Consider the following 15,296-nt stretch of genomic DNA (forward strand, 5'->3'; position numbering starts at 1 on the left):
CTTTGTGTGGGGGAGGGGTTAAGAGGAGGGCACAAGGACCACACACAACTAAAACCTGGTATTGGTCCCAAATTGGTACATAGTACAACACTTGATTGACCAGGGCCCATCGGTTTTGGAATAGGGTGCCATTAGACACACTCCAGCTATTGATCTTTTCCTGTTAAAACAATATGTATAAATACTGTTACGTTTGTGTACATTACCTGTGAACTTTTAGACAAATGCAAATTTCATGGAGTAGGCATTCAAGGAGTTGATCTGTCATCAGCCCCCCCCCCCCCTACTTGAGGAAGGCCCCCTCCCCCCACATGGGCCATGTCAATACCTGGACCACCCATTGTAATGTACCTGAAGTAAATGGGGTGTTACTTTCTAAAGCCTCCCCTTCACTGCTGACAGACTAAGCCATGAGAATACTCCTCTAATAAAAACAAATGGCCTGATCACTGCCCTCACCTCTTGGTATGCGGACACACCACTTTTCTGGTGTTCTACTGGATTCAAAAAGAGACGGATCAGGAAATGGATGTTGGATACAAGAATCCCATTTTATTGAAATCCTAAACTGCATAGGAAATGTTAAGTCCATATTGACGAGAAGCAGACGGCAGGTTAAAGGTAGTCGCCTAACATCCTTCAGAATGCATCTTGAGTCCCAAATGGCACCCTAGTCCCTATATAATGCACAACTTTTGATAGGACTCTAGTCAAAAGTAGTGCCCTCTATAGAGGGGTGTTACTCATTCCATGGATGGCCTAGTCTAGTGTCTGCAGGTTTTTGGTTTTTCCTTTCAGTTAAGAGCTAGACAACCCAGGTTCCGTGAGTCTAGTTGGTAGAGCATGGCACTAGCAACACCGGGGTTGTGGGATCGATTCCCACGGGGGACCAGTACAGAACGTCTCTCTGGATAGGAGCGTCTGCTAAAACAGAAGAATCAGGTGACCTAAATTCCTCAAGTAGAAGGAAGAAGTGAAAACAGCCAGCCCTCCGTGGAATGAGTTTAACACCTGTGCTCTAGGGAACAGGGTGGCATTCAGGGCTCACACCAACACTTCCAACCAGTCAATAGAGGGTATAGAGGAGGGAGTATTGGAACAACTCGTTTAGAGTCCCCTAATCTCACTGCTATCCCTTTCAAACACTCAGAAGTGGAATCCATATGGAGCATCCTTCCATTTCACTTCAAATGAAACGGCACAATATTTAGGCTTGACTCCAGGTTATATAAACCCCACAAACGGTCAAATGACCTCAATGTTTTTCATACAGTGAATTTTTTGGGTTCAACACAATTCCCGAGTAAATGGCCTAAAGTATCAAATAATAAAATATGAATATACCCCATCCCCATTTACCATGCTCAAATGGCCTGACTGGGACTAAGGATCAGAGACATCTGACAGTATAATGGATATTTCACAACAGCATAGAATTGTCACAATACAGAATATTTTTTCCTTGAGCCATTTTTCCCCACATACGAGACACACCCCAACAAAAATTATACATTGGAAAAGTAAAACAAATCTGTTTGAGTCCACTCCCTCATAATCAATATTTTTTCCCAACAAAAATTATCTGATTAAGCATTTTAAAGTTGGATCTTATGTAATTAAAAAAAAATAATAATAATCAGAATATGTAAAAGTTGCTTATTGAGAGTTTTTCAAAACGTGGAACACTAGCATTATACCTACCGGAGTTCGACTTAAATTGACTACATGATCACATTAGTCTAAGACCATGTTCTTATGAATAGGCTTCTGTTGTTTATCTCCATGAGAGGAAAAGTACTAATGCTGGAATCCTCCCATACTGCTCAACCAGATAAGTTACTGTGGATGACAGAACACGGAGCATTTCTAATAGTTTGGATAGACTGAGGCTCAATTTAATCTGTATCGAAGAAGTTCAGCGCTATAGCGCAATTGAAATGTAAAAAGGTAATTTCTGATTTGAGTCGACATATGCAGCGTTAACCATGAATGCAGTCTCCACGAAATGTGGGAACGTTGCCTTTAATTTCTCTACAGTGCTGAATTTCCACCATACGGATCAAATGGAGCCCAAAGTATACTTCTGGCTAGGGTTGCAAATAAACTTTCCACCAATTCCCAGAAATCCCGTTTGGAAGATTCCCTCCCTCTTTATCCACTCCTGATTCCGGGAATCCTCCAACCTGGAATTCTTGAAAACCCGTGAAGTTACCAGAATTTTGCAACCTGACAATAAAAAGCAAAACAGCAGGTACAGAAACAGGTAAATAACAAAGTTCAACAAAGGTTACCTTAATCAAGAAAACTACCAAGGGCTTAAAGTTAATTGTGATACTTCTAACTGTGGAAGTATAGACGGAGTACATGTTGAATGTCCTCTACTAGTATAGTGTTATGTACTGCTTTAGCAGTAGCTACTGAGGGTCCTAGTGAAATACTTAAGGCAAATGTATTTCTGTTTGAACTCTGTTGTTGTTTGACATCATGATGAGGTAACTTGTTTGGGCCCAGTAAAGCTGTTCATAAAATAGATACAATCGTATAGTCAAAGGAAGCCATCCTCCTCAACCTAACATACTGTAACTGTATATAACCCTAAAATAATTACAAAAAAGTGACAAATCTTTCCCACAATAACTTTTTGAATCATGCATTAAAATGAAAATATACAAGTCTTGTCTTCTAAGTGTCAAGACCTTGAGGTCTTTTAAGAAACTGCTAACTTAAGTTCAAACGATAGGAACCAACAATGTACTGAAAATACATCAGATCAGTGTCTATTTGAAGCAGCATTGTCCTGGGTTTAATCTACTTGATCAAACTGTTCATAACTTCTCCAAGCCTTCCCTTTCCATTCTCTAGTGTAACAGTACACTATAAGACCACACATCTAACTGCAATTCAACTGAGGTTTGAAAAATGCAACCATGCCAACGAGGTATTAACAGTTCAGCAATGAGGTAATGGGCGTAGCTCAGTAATACTGAGGTAAAGATGTACATTATACAGATATCTTTCTGTATAATGAGGTATATATGGGGCGGCAGGTTGCCTAGTGGTTAGAGCGTTGGACCAGTAACCAAAAGGTTGCTGGATTGAATCCCCGAGCTGACAAGATCAAAATCTGTCATTCTGTCCCTGGACAAGGCAGTTGGTTTACTGGGAACAGTGGGTTGTCATTGTAAATAAGAATTTGTTCTTAACTGACTTGCCTGGTTAAATATGTAAATAATAATGTTTTTTTTATATTCCAGGGGTCATACCAGCAAGAACAAAATGAAATACTGAAAAACTAAATGATAGTGATGGTGAGCCATTTTTAAGAATTATATTTATTACTTCAAATAGTCCATTTATACCATTTGTTTTTGTCACAATGGCTTTCCTGCTGGTCACAAATTGGCCCAGAAACAGTGTAATTTATCTCCTGTATAACAAAAGGCACAAGCTACAACACTGGAACAGTGTTAATGTGAATAATCCACTAAAATACCTGGAAACTCAATATCTAAAAAGTGGCCATTTTGGTTCAATCTTTAAGAGGATGTAACCGAGTAAGCCGCGTCTGGAGCCCAACGTCTCACTGGTCCCCCTGTACATCCAGCTGTGATTATTAAGGTAAAAGAGATATGAGGTGTGTCTGGCGAGCTGCATGCCTTCCAGCTCTTCTGGGGGTTAGAGCAACTGGAGACCTACAGCTATGGTGCCTCACCAACTCACAGAGGGTGGTGTGCCAAATGGCAACCTAGTCCCTATTTAGTGCACTACTATTGATCAGGGCTCATAAAGGTCTGGTCAAAAGTAGTGCACTATATAGGGATTAGTGTGCCATTTGGAACAGAACCGAGCTCTCCTCGTAAACCAGCACTTGTGGCAATGTGGCTCAACAGACAGGAAATACTGGCCCATTAGACGCAGTCAGAGACACAGAGGGAGGAGAGGCTGGGACATGGCGTTAACAGTCAATGCTATAAGCACAATATTAACAGCTATGAACAGCTAGCTTATAACAGGGCAGGCTACATCGTGAAAAAAATTATTACATTTTAACATTTGCATTTTTACTGGTTCTTGGTGTTCTGTAGTTAATAGCCACTGTGGAACCATGAATGACCTGGTTTGTTTATGTTCTCTCAGACAGGTACATACAATAGAGAGGAACTGCTGTGCTGACTGAAATTACAACGTCTAATGTGACCAACTGCCATCACACTTTAGAGCAGGGTGAATGTGGGTGTGGGAGCAGCAGCTGATGGAATTCTAATTATGTGGAGCCTTTTGCTTTGGTTACTCAGCCATCTGTAGGCTACATGAGTGGGTCATTAGGCAACTGACAAGCAGCTAGGGGTTACTATGGAGAATATCTATTGAAAATACTATGGAGGCAATGAAGATCAACATCAATGCTGTCACTTTTCATTTACTGGTCAGTTTTACTTTTAAAAATGATTTTATTTGCCACCAGGATAAAACAATATTCTCTTTCAGAGCGGTTTCCCATGAATGACGCATTCTATTTTAAAGGAAAAAAAGCTAAACGGATTATTTTCTTTGACGGGAACAGAGTCGAGGCACAGAGGCAACGATAGACTTTTCAAACAACGACCACAAAGAAAGGAACATGGTGGCATCATTAGGGTGCCAATCTAAACCACCAAACATGTGCAGAAACGTTGTTCAAACATATCAGAATGAAACTTCACTACTCTTAGACCCCTCTACTCTTAGACCCCTCTACTCTTAGACCCCTCTACTCTTAGACCCCTCTACTCTTAGGAAAGTTAGTCTACACAGATTTCATTGATTTATAAATGGATATCAGTAAATAGATTTAGACTCAGCAGTCGTCCACGGTTCAGATTAAATCCAAGTTAATCCACACCAGTGTGTCATTGTCTAATCTTCACTGTGTTGTGGCCGGATTCACTAGTTGCCTTAGGATATATTAATCCTGACATGTATTCATTCATCTAACAACAATGATGATTGCCAGTAGTTTCAAGTCACAATTATTCATAGATGCCCAGAAAATAACAATTCTGATGATTCACCCAATTCAAGGTGGTCAATTCCTTGTTAAATGTTTTTTCCCCTTCAAGCTGAAATCACACGACTGACTGAACTGACAATGGTAACTGATATCAAATATTCAACCTGCCTATAGCAAACTGGCAGCAGCCATTTTGTGGAGAGAATCCATTTTACAGGACGAGTCTCAGATTACAACCTATTTGCTATTTAGTGCACTACTTTTGACCAAGGTCCATAGAGCTCTGGTCAAAAGTAGTGCACTATTTAGGAAATAGGGTGCCATTTGGGACTTGATCATACTATCAACCTGAGGACACTGGAGTTCTGAGGTACTATGTGGTCGTGACATGAGGTAAAAAGGTTTTACAGAGGTATGGAGGCATATTCAAAAACAAAATGGAAAAATAACAGTTGCCGAGTTTATAAAAATGTCTGACTCCACGTTTCCACATGTATGTAACACAGTCATTATTATACATTGTTCTCAGCAACATTCTGGGATTTCACACCTTTATGTGCACAGTAACAGTTAGAGAAAATGTGTGCGCACTTTCTGTGCAAATATCAACCAAATGTTACTTCATGTTAACTTTACTTTTCTCTTGCATTGAGGTAGTTACTTTTTCAAAATTCCACTGGCGAAATCTCTGCATCAAATAATAAAGGAGTACATTCAAACACAGCTACATGAGGTAGGTATGATGCAGTGGAAATCTTTCAAGAATGCAAGAAATTCCCTGAGAAAATCAGAGATTTTGACGCACACATCAGGAGAAAAGACAACTATCGAGCCAGATAGTGTCACAGAAGGCCTACTATAGGGTTCAAAATGTCAGCTTTTGACAATAACCCCTTGTTGGCATTGGTTCATCTACTGCATTGATTTGCTCTTTCAAAATAGAGGTAATAACTGAGAGAAAAGGTCAAGTTTCAATATTACTGTTTCCATTTGCTCACAAAGACATTTGCCTCTGATGGGTGTGTTTCAAAATCTCCTCTTCAATGTTTCTTTCTTTGCAAACCAGCAGACAAACTGCCTAGCCTAGAACATAATGATTCGGTTGTTTCCAAAGTCCACGGCAACAATCCTTCCGTCTGGAGTAACAGCTATACCCGACGGGCGATCCATCTGTCCAAAGCTGCTACTCTGAGTCCCCAACTTGCATAAGAAATTACCGTTGGTTTGGAACACCTGGATCCGGTGGTTCCGGGAGTCAGCCACCACGATGCGGTCCTCCTGGTCCACTGCTACGCCCTGCGGCCGCAGGAACTGACCGTTACCGGTTCCCTCTGATCCCAGGAAGCGGGCCGACTGGCAGTCCGACCGGATGATCAGCAGACGGTGGTTGTTGAAGTCTGTCACCACCAGGTGGTCCTCCTGAGTGAAGGCCACGCCCCTGGGGGAGTCCAAGTGTTTCCATAGAGCCCCCTCAAAGCCGTACTTGTTGAGGAAGGTGCCGTCCTGCCTGAAGAGCTGGATGCGGTGGTTCCGGGTGTCTGAGACTAGGATCTTTCCCTCCGAGCTGACCGCCACGTCCCAGGGGTAGCTGAACTGACCGGTCTTGGTTCCCTTCTCCCCAAACTTGAGGAGGAACCGGCCTTCAAAGGTGAAGATCTGGATGCGGTGATTATCCTTATCGGCAACGATGATTCTCCTCTGGCTGTCGCAGGCCACCCCAGCTGGTCGGTCCAACTGGCCTGGTCTGGAGCCCAGCGTACCAAACTTGTGGTGGAAGGAACCGCACGGCTTGAAGATCTGCACCCTGTTGTTGCTTCGGTCAGCTACGATTATGTAGCCCTCTTTGTCCACACACACCCCCCAGGGGCGACACAGCTGCCCGTCTCCGTCCCCCTCTCTGCCGAACGAGGCCACCGGCAAGGGGATACCTCCATAGCTACGGCCAGACTTGACCAGCACTTTAAAGGGGCTGCCTTCGATGTGCTGGTTGCAGATAAGAACTGACACCAGATGTTCTCCTTCTACCTTGGGCAGGTAGCTGACCGTGTACAACCCGTTCTGATGGTCGGTCACCTCAGCGTTTAGCAGGTTACCATCGGGCGCCACCATCACAGCTGACACACCGTCCCCCCCAGACAGCCTGAGCTCTCCATCATGATCATACCCCACCACAGTGAAGGAAGCCTGCTTACCCTGCAAGCCCCGACAAAGCCCCTCTCCCTGGGCCTTGGTGAGGGGGGCGAAGGCCCCGGAGCTGACCAGACCTAGGGACTGGATGGCGAGGAACAAGGTCTGGTCGGGGGCGGTGAACAGGATGCGATCGTCATCCTGTGGTAGTAACAGCTCCCTGATGGCCTTCAGCTCTGTGATCTGGAGGAACATGCTCTCTCTGGCCAGCAGCAGGTCCAAACTACTGCCCTTCTCTAGGACCTGGGTTACTGTAGCGATGGTGCTGTCCAGCTTGGTCAGGTTCTGGTGCAGCTTCTCTAACTGGAGATAGAGGGACTTGGCTTTCACCTGACGGATCTTCTCAACCTTTAGAGAGGGAAAAAGGAGGGAGAGTAGAAAGGGACAGAAGGGAGAAAGAAAAGATAGTTAAACCTGTCTGTTAGGTTTTGTAACACTGCTGGAATGTGTAAATATACTGTAGGTCCTACAGTATGATACTACTTAGCAGAAAACCAACTTACTTTCCACAGCAGTTCACACTCTCGTTCCTCCAGGGCCTTCTTATGACGCTCTGTGATGGCTTTGACCTCTGACTGGACCACCATGGCCTTCAGTTCCACCTGCTCGGCAACGGCCTGGGCTTTCTCAATGCTCAGCTGCAGGTAAATCATTAAGAAACTGCTTTAGTGGGGACAAAATGTAGCGTGACCTTTGAATGGTACATTGACACATTAGTCACAGGTTAAGACCTTTAAATAGTGACACATTGTTCCTTATCAGATACAGTCAATCAGGGTTTCTCAACCTTTTTGCACCAAAATTGATGCGTGACCTCTCAAAGTCCTTTCAGTATGAGGCCAGCTGGTTAAGTGAATGAAATACCTCAGACTGGCTCCAGTACTACTGCTGGAGAGAGGCTGTTGACCCCAGGCCAACACAGCAACTGTTTTCCAGCAAGTAGTTGGTCCTCATCATGAAGTCACCCCATAGAGGCACCTCTGGTGGATATAGGGGTCAGAACTAAAGCTCAGAGCGTTAAGTTAAGACTGTGTTAAGATCTGCTACCAAAATGCTTGTTCAGCAGACAGGCCTTTAACTGTTGGGAGAGTGAATACAATGTATGCACGCATGACTAAGTCGCTTGGGATAAAAGTGTCTGCTAAATGGCCTTGATATAAAGTGTGACTGACTAGGACAAAAAGGTTAAATGAACTTCTCACTAGGTGGGAGCTGACAACCGTCCGTAACCTGATCCCTCCCGGCAGGACTGAGCTCAACCAATGGAATGAGGGGTACTACCAGGGTGGTGGTGTCAATCAGAGAGGAAGCACCAATGACGTCATCTATAGGGGTAACAAATCCTGGTTCAGATGTTAAGGGGGTGGCAGAACGGGCAGAAAAAGGCAGCAAATGAGATTGGTGTTTTAATGTGACCCTTTAGGCTAAAGGTCTTCTACCTTTCAGGACAGAGTTCTACAGCTTGGGCTTTGTGCCATTCAAGCCCATGAACATTATGTGTGTCCCAAATTGCACCCATTGCCTATGTAGTGCACTATTTTTGACCAGGGCCCATAGGGAACAGGGTGCCATTTGGGACACAGCCCATGAGATCTCTTCATAGGAGATAATGGATTATCAGGCTGATCCTAGTCATAGTACAGCCTCTTCACAGGAGCGAAAAACAGTCAACCTAGATTGAGTTAGCAGCATTTGATGAATTAGGTCTTCAAGTTAAGTGAGCCTCAAAACACCAACTGAGTGTCACAGGACTGAAGGGGGTAGGGGGAGGTGTGCTTTTCTATTGTGTTTTGAGAAGGGGAGGGGCATACATATTTCATTGCCATGTGAGTGAGTTGGTTTGGGGGATATGGGAGGGGGGGGGGGGGTCAGGGTGGGGGAAGGAAGTGTCTTCCTAGAATTCCTCTCCATTGTGTCCGTCCTCCCAAAGCAATCCCGTTCCCTTCACTCTCTATTCACAGCTGGATGACAACCCATCTCCCAGCCAGTAGCCTAAGGAGGAGTGGCCTAATGTTTGTGGTTGTCTGCATCCCAAGTGACACCCTATTCCCTTCATAGGGCTGACACCCTATTCCCTTCATAGGGCTGACACCCTATTCCCTTCATAGGGCTGACACCCTATTCCCTTCATAGGGCTGACACCCTATTCCCTTCATAGGGCTGACACCCTATTCCCTTCATAGGGCTGACTCCCTATTCCCTTCATAGGGCTGACACCCTATTCCCTTCATAGGGCTGACACCATATTCCCGTCATAGGGCTCTGGTCAAAAGTAGTACGCTATGTAGGGAACATGGTGCCATTTGGGACGCAGACATGGTATTAGAGGGGCTATAAATGGGCACTATGGCCTCTCCCTCTTTCCCTCCCTCCCACTCCCATTCTCTGGGTCCTGTGAGGCTGGAGTGATAGAGGACACTAATGATCCATTCTGCTCCTGATGCCGTCAAGTCTCTGAATACAAACTGTCAGAGCTGACTAGTGGCGTCATACACACACACACACCAAAGTAGAGTTCCCGCTGTATATCCCCCTATAGATCTACGTAGAGTTCCCGCTGTATATCCCCCTATAGATCTACGTAGAGTCCCCGCTGTATATCCCCCTATAGATCTACGTAGAGTTCCCGCTGTATATCCCCCTATAGATCTACGTAGAGTTCCCGCTGTATATCCCCCTATAGATCTACGTAGAGTCCCCGCTGTATATCCCCCTATAGATCTACGTAGAGTTCCCGCTGTATATCCCCCTATAGATCTACATAGAGTCCCCGCCACCTACAGCATGCTTGCATCACATCACCCACCTACAGCGTGCCTGCCCTGCATCACATCACCCACCTAGAGCGTGCCTGCCCTGCATCACATCACCCACCTAGAGCGTGCCTACCCTGCATCCCATCACCCACCTAGAGCGTGCCTGCTCCTGTGAGGCTGGAGTGATAGAGGACACTAATGATCCATTCTGCTCCTGATGCCGTCAAGTCTCTGAATACAAACTGTCAGAGCTGACTAGTGGCGTCATACACACACACACACCAAAGTAGAGTTCCCGCTGTATATCCCCCTATAGATCTACGTAGAGTTCCCGCTGTATATCCCCCTATAGATCTACGTAGAGTCCCCGCTGTATATCCCCCTATAGATCTACGTAGAGTTCCCGCTGTATATCCCCCTATAGATCTACGTAGAGTTCCCGCTGTATATCCCCCTATAGATCTACGTAGAGTCCCCGCTGTATATCCCCCTATAGATCTACGTAGAGTTCCCGCTGTATATCCCCCTATAGATCTACATAGAGTCCCCGCCACCTACAGCATGCTTGCATCACATCACCCACCTACAGCGTGCCTGCCCTGCATCACATCACCCACCTAGAGCGTGCCTGCCCTGCATCACATCACCCACCTAGAGCGTGCCTACCCTGCATCCCATCACCCACCTAGAGCGTGCCTGCCCTGCATCACATCACCCACCTAGAGCGTGCCTACCCTGCATCACATCACCCACCTAGAGCGTGCCTGCCCTGCATCACATCACCCACCTAGAGCGTGCCTGCCCTGCATTCCATCACCCACCTGTACAGCGTGCCTGCCCTGCATCCCATCACCCACCTAGAGCTTGCCTACCCTGCGTCCCATCACCCACCTAGAGCGTGCCTACCCTGCATCCCATCACCCACCTAGAGCGTGCCTACCCTGCATCACATCACCCACCTAGAGCGTGCCTACCCTGCATCCCATCACCCACCTAGAGTGTGCCTACCCTGCATCACATCACCCACCTAGAGCGTGCCTGCCCTGCATTCCATCACCCACCTGTACATCGTGCCTGCCCCGCTGGGCGTCTCTCAGTAGCTGGATTGTGAGGGTCCTGGAGTCCTGCAGGGAGTCCTGGAGGTAGCGGAGGCTGTGGCCCGAGTGACAATCCACACTGCCCTCCCCACAGACAGGCACGGAGCACGTGTCACAGAAGAAATGCAGAACCTGCAGAGGGACAGGCACAGAAGCAGACAGTTAGCAACAGAACAGCTATCCTCTCACATACAGCAACAACCAACCGCAGCCAGTTCTATTGTTACATTCTGTACAGTATCTAACATGTTGACTGTCGGGTCCTGACGATTTAATAATAGTAACAATGACATTAAGCTATGGCTCTGCCTCGGTCTGCACAACGATGTACTGTACGGCATCACATACTCAGTGTTTTGGACACAGTCCTGTCTAAAGCAGAGAGAAAGAAGAAACAAGGCTAAGAAATAATGAAAGAGAAAGAGAAGCAGGAGTGCAGTGGTGTGAGGTACTTTAGTAAAAAATACTTTAAAATACTACATAAGTAGTTTTTTTTTGTATCTGTACTTTATGTGACAACTTTTTCCTTCACTACATTTCTAAAGAAAATAATGTACTTTTTACTCCATACAGTTTCCCTGAAATCCAAAAGTACTCATTACATTTGCTTAGCAGGAAAGGAAAATGGTCCAATTCAAGCACTTATCAAGAGAACATCCCTGGTCATCCCTACTGCCTGATCTGGTGGATTCACTAAACAGAGAACATCCCTGGTCATCCCTACTGCCTCTGATCTGGTGGACTCACTAAACAGAGAACATCCCTGGTCATCCCTACTGCCTCTGATCTGGTGGATTCACTAAACACAAATGCTTTGTTTGTAAATTATGTCTGAGTATTGGCTATCCGTAAATGAATAAAAAACACAAAAATTATTCTTAAATAAAGGAGTTTGAAATTATTTACACTTTTACTTTTGATACTTAAGTATATTTAAAACCAAATACTTTGACTTTCTCACATAGTATTTTACTGGTTGACTTTCACCGGAGTGATTTTCTATTAAGATATCTTTACTTTTACTCAAGTATGACGATTGGCTACTTTTTCCACCACTGCAGGAGTGAAAGGGTAGAGCGTACAGGATAGGATGGAGAAAGCAGGGTGGGTGATGCAGGCCAATCACTACAATGTATAGAGAAAGCAGGGTGAGTGATGCAGGCCAATCACTACATTGCATAGAGAAATGAGGCCAATAAACAATTACATTGGTCAGTTGCCAAGAACATCAATATTTCCAATACAGAGCCCCTAAAGATGTTTATCTTTGATATGTTCCTATGTATTACCACTAAAGTGCATGGATGTGTGGCATGTATTCAGAACTTCATTCAAGCACCGTATAATACTTAGCTAGTACATGTCTCTATAGCAACAGTCATCATCTTAAATAAGCATGCCCCATTCAAAAAATATAGAACTAGGAATAGATATAGTCCTTGGTTCACTCCAGACCTGACTGCCCTTGACCAGCACAAAAACATCCTGTGGCATTCTGCATTAGCATCGAATAGCCCCCGTGACATGCAACTTTTCAGGGAAATTAGGAACAAATATACAGAGGCAGTTAGGAAAGCTAAGGCTAGCTTTTTCAAACAGAAACTTGCATCCTGTAGTACTAACTCTAAAAAGTTCTGGGACACTGTAAAGTCCATGGAGAATAAGAGCACCTCCTCCCAGCTGCCCACTGGTCTGAGGATAGGAAACACTGTCACCACCGATAAACCCACTATAATTGAGAATTTCAATAAGCATTTCTCTACGGCTGGCCATGCTTTTCATCTGGCTACCCCTACCCCGGTCAACTGCCCGGCACCCTCCACAGCAACCCGCCAAAGCCCCCACCATTTCTCCTTCACACAAATCCAGATAGCTGATGTTCTGAAAAGCTGCAAAATCTGGACCCCTACAAATCAGCCGGGCTAGACAATCTGGACCCTCTCTTTCTAAAATTATCTGCCGAAATTGTTGCAACCCCTAAAACTAGCCTGTTCAACCTCTCTTTCGTATCGTCTGAGATTCCCAAAGATTGGAAAGCTGCCGCGGTCATCCCTCTCTTCAAAGGGGAAGACACTCTAGACCCAAACTGTTACATACCTATATCTATCCTACCCTGCCTTTCTAAAGTCTTCGAAAGCCAAGTTAACAAACAGATTACCGACCATTTTGAATCCCACTGTACCTTCTCCGCTATGCAATCTGGTTTCAGAGCTGGTCATGGGTGCACCTCAGCCACGCTCAAGGTCCTAAACAACATCATAACCGCCATCGATAAGAGACATTACTGTGCAGCCGTATTCATCGACCTGGCCAAGGCTTTCGACTCTGTCAATCACCACATTCTTAATGGCAGACTCGACAGCCTTGGTTTCTCAAATGATTGCCTCGCCTGGTTTACCAACTACTTCTCTGATAGAGTTCAGTGTGTCAAATCGGAGGGCCTGTTGTCCGGACCTCTGGCAGTCTATGGGGGTGCCACAGGGTTCAATCCTCGGGCCGACTCTTCTCTGTATACATCAATGATGTTGCTCTTGCTGCTGGTGATTCTCTGATCCACCTCTACGCAGACGACACCATTCTGTATACATCTGTCCCTTCTTTGGATACTGTGTTAACTAACCTCCAAACGAGCTTCAATGCCATACAACTCTCCTTCCGTAGCCTCCAACTGCTCTTAAACGCAAGTAAAACTAAATGCATGCTATTCAACCAATCACTGCTCGCACCTGCTCGCCCGTCCAGCATCACTACTCTGGACGGCTCTGACTTAGAATACGCGGACAACTACAAATACCTAGGTGTCTGATTAGACTGTAAACTCTCCTTCCAGACTCACATTAAGCATCTCCAATCCAAAATTAAATCTAGAATCGGCTTCCTATATCGCAACAAAGCATCCTTCACTCATGCTGCCAAACATACCCTCGTAAAACTGACCATCCTACCGATCCTCGACTTCGGCGACGTCATCTATAAAATAGCCTCCAACACTCTACTCAACAAATTGGATGCAGTCTATCACAGTGCCATCCGTTTTGTCACAAAAGCCCCATAACCTACCCACCATTGCGACCTGTACGCTCTCGTTGGTTGGCCCTCGGTTCATACTCAATTCCTCCTTTGGTCGTCTTTCCTTCCAGTTCTCTGCTGCCAATGACTGGAACAAACTGCAAAAATCTCTGAAGCTGGAGACTCATATCTCCCTCACTAACTTTAAGCACCAGCTGTCAGAGCAGCTCACAGATCACTGCACCTGTACATAGCCCATCTGTAAACAGCCCATCTATCTACCTACCTCATCCCCATACTGTATTTATTTATCTTGCTCCTTTGCACCCCAGTATTTCTACTTGCACATTCATCTTCTGCACATCTACCATTCCAGTGTTTAATTGCTATATTGTAATTACTTAACTCCATTATCTTACCTCATTTGCACTCACTGTATATAGACTTTTTGTTTTCTTTTGTTCTACTGTATTATTGACTGTATGTTTTGTTTATTCCATGTGTAACTCTGTTGTTGTATGTGTCAAATTGCTATGCTTTATCTTGGCCAGGTCGCAGTTGCAAATGAGAACTTGTTCTCAACTAGCCTACCTGGTTAAATAAAGGTGAAATAAAATTAAAATTAAATAATTTGGTGCTGGTGTGGGGAAATACTCTGACGATACTAAGGTTTAATGCAGAGGTGAAGTTGTCAGAGAGTTTTCACAATGAGAGTTCATTTAGACTGGATGCTCTTGAGTTAGTTCTGGAGATTCAGTACGAGTGTGTGTGTGTTTAGTCCACTCAGCACCACAAAGCCCTCAAATGAAATGATGGATCACTCAGCATGGGAGGGGTACATAGCTCACCCATTGGCCCCTTCCCTCTTCCCAGTGAGCCGTTTGAAAATGTCAGCAGATCTGTCTGACAGTAATCACTGAGGCGGATTCCTCTCAATGAAAAGACCAAATGAAGGAGTTTGGAGGTGCTTTCCTCTCCCCACCACAAAGGCCAATCCATCAGCGCTGACTAATACCTCCAACACAGCCCTCAACACCACGTTCAGGACTTTGGTAAGGGTTTTTCAGCTGTTTGGCCACACATTGTTTCATGCTGCACCAAACAGAAAAATGTCAAAATGAATGACAGGTATCTTGGGTAATCTTCAATGAATGTTGACTGTTTTGATGAAGTTTATACTGGCTACGGGGTCTCAAATCAACAAACGGAAATATTGACGCTTTTTTTCCCGTTTTTCAAGCGAAGGTCTTTTAAAGG

At 45.0% G+C, this 15,296-nt stretch overlaps 1 protein-coding gene across 1 annotated transcript in view; it reads right to left on the bottom strand.

Annotated features, from left to right (window-relative positions):
* Positions 1–537: 537 nt before the first annotated feature.
* Positions 538–15,296, bottom strand: part of LOC129848701 (E3 ubiquitin-protein ligase TRIM71-like) — a 24,352-nt gene continuing 9,593 nt past the window's right edge. The window contains exons 2-4 of the mRNA XM_055915797.1: positions 10,995–11,162; positions 7,681–7,815; positions 538–7,525 (exon numbers count right to left, since the gene is read on the bottom strand). Coding sequence (XP_055771772.1) covers positions 6,074–7,525; positions 7,681–7,815; positions 10,995–11,162 — 1,755 coding nt within the window. The 3' untranslated portion in view covers positions 538–6,073. The remainder of the gene's footprint in view (positions 7,526–7,680; positions 7,816–10,994; positions 11,163–15,296) is intronic.

The sequence above is a fragment of the Salvelinus fontinalis genome, unplaced genomic scaffold (assembly GCF_029448725.1).
Source record: "Salvelinus fontinalis isolate EN_2023a unplaced genomic scaffold, ASM2944872v1 scaffold_1115, whole genome shotgun sequence".
NCBI classification, from domain to species: Eukaryota; Metazoa; Chordata; class Actinopteri; order Salmoniformes; family Salmonidae; genus Salvelinus; species Salvelinus fontinalis.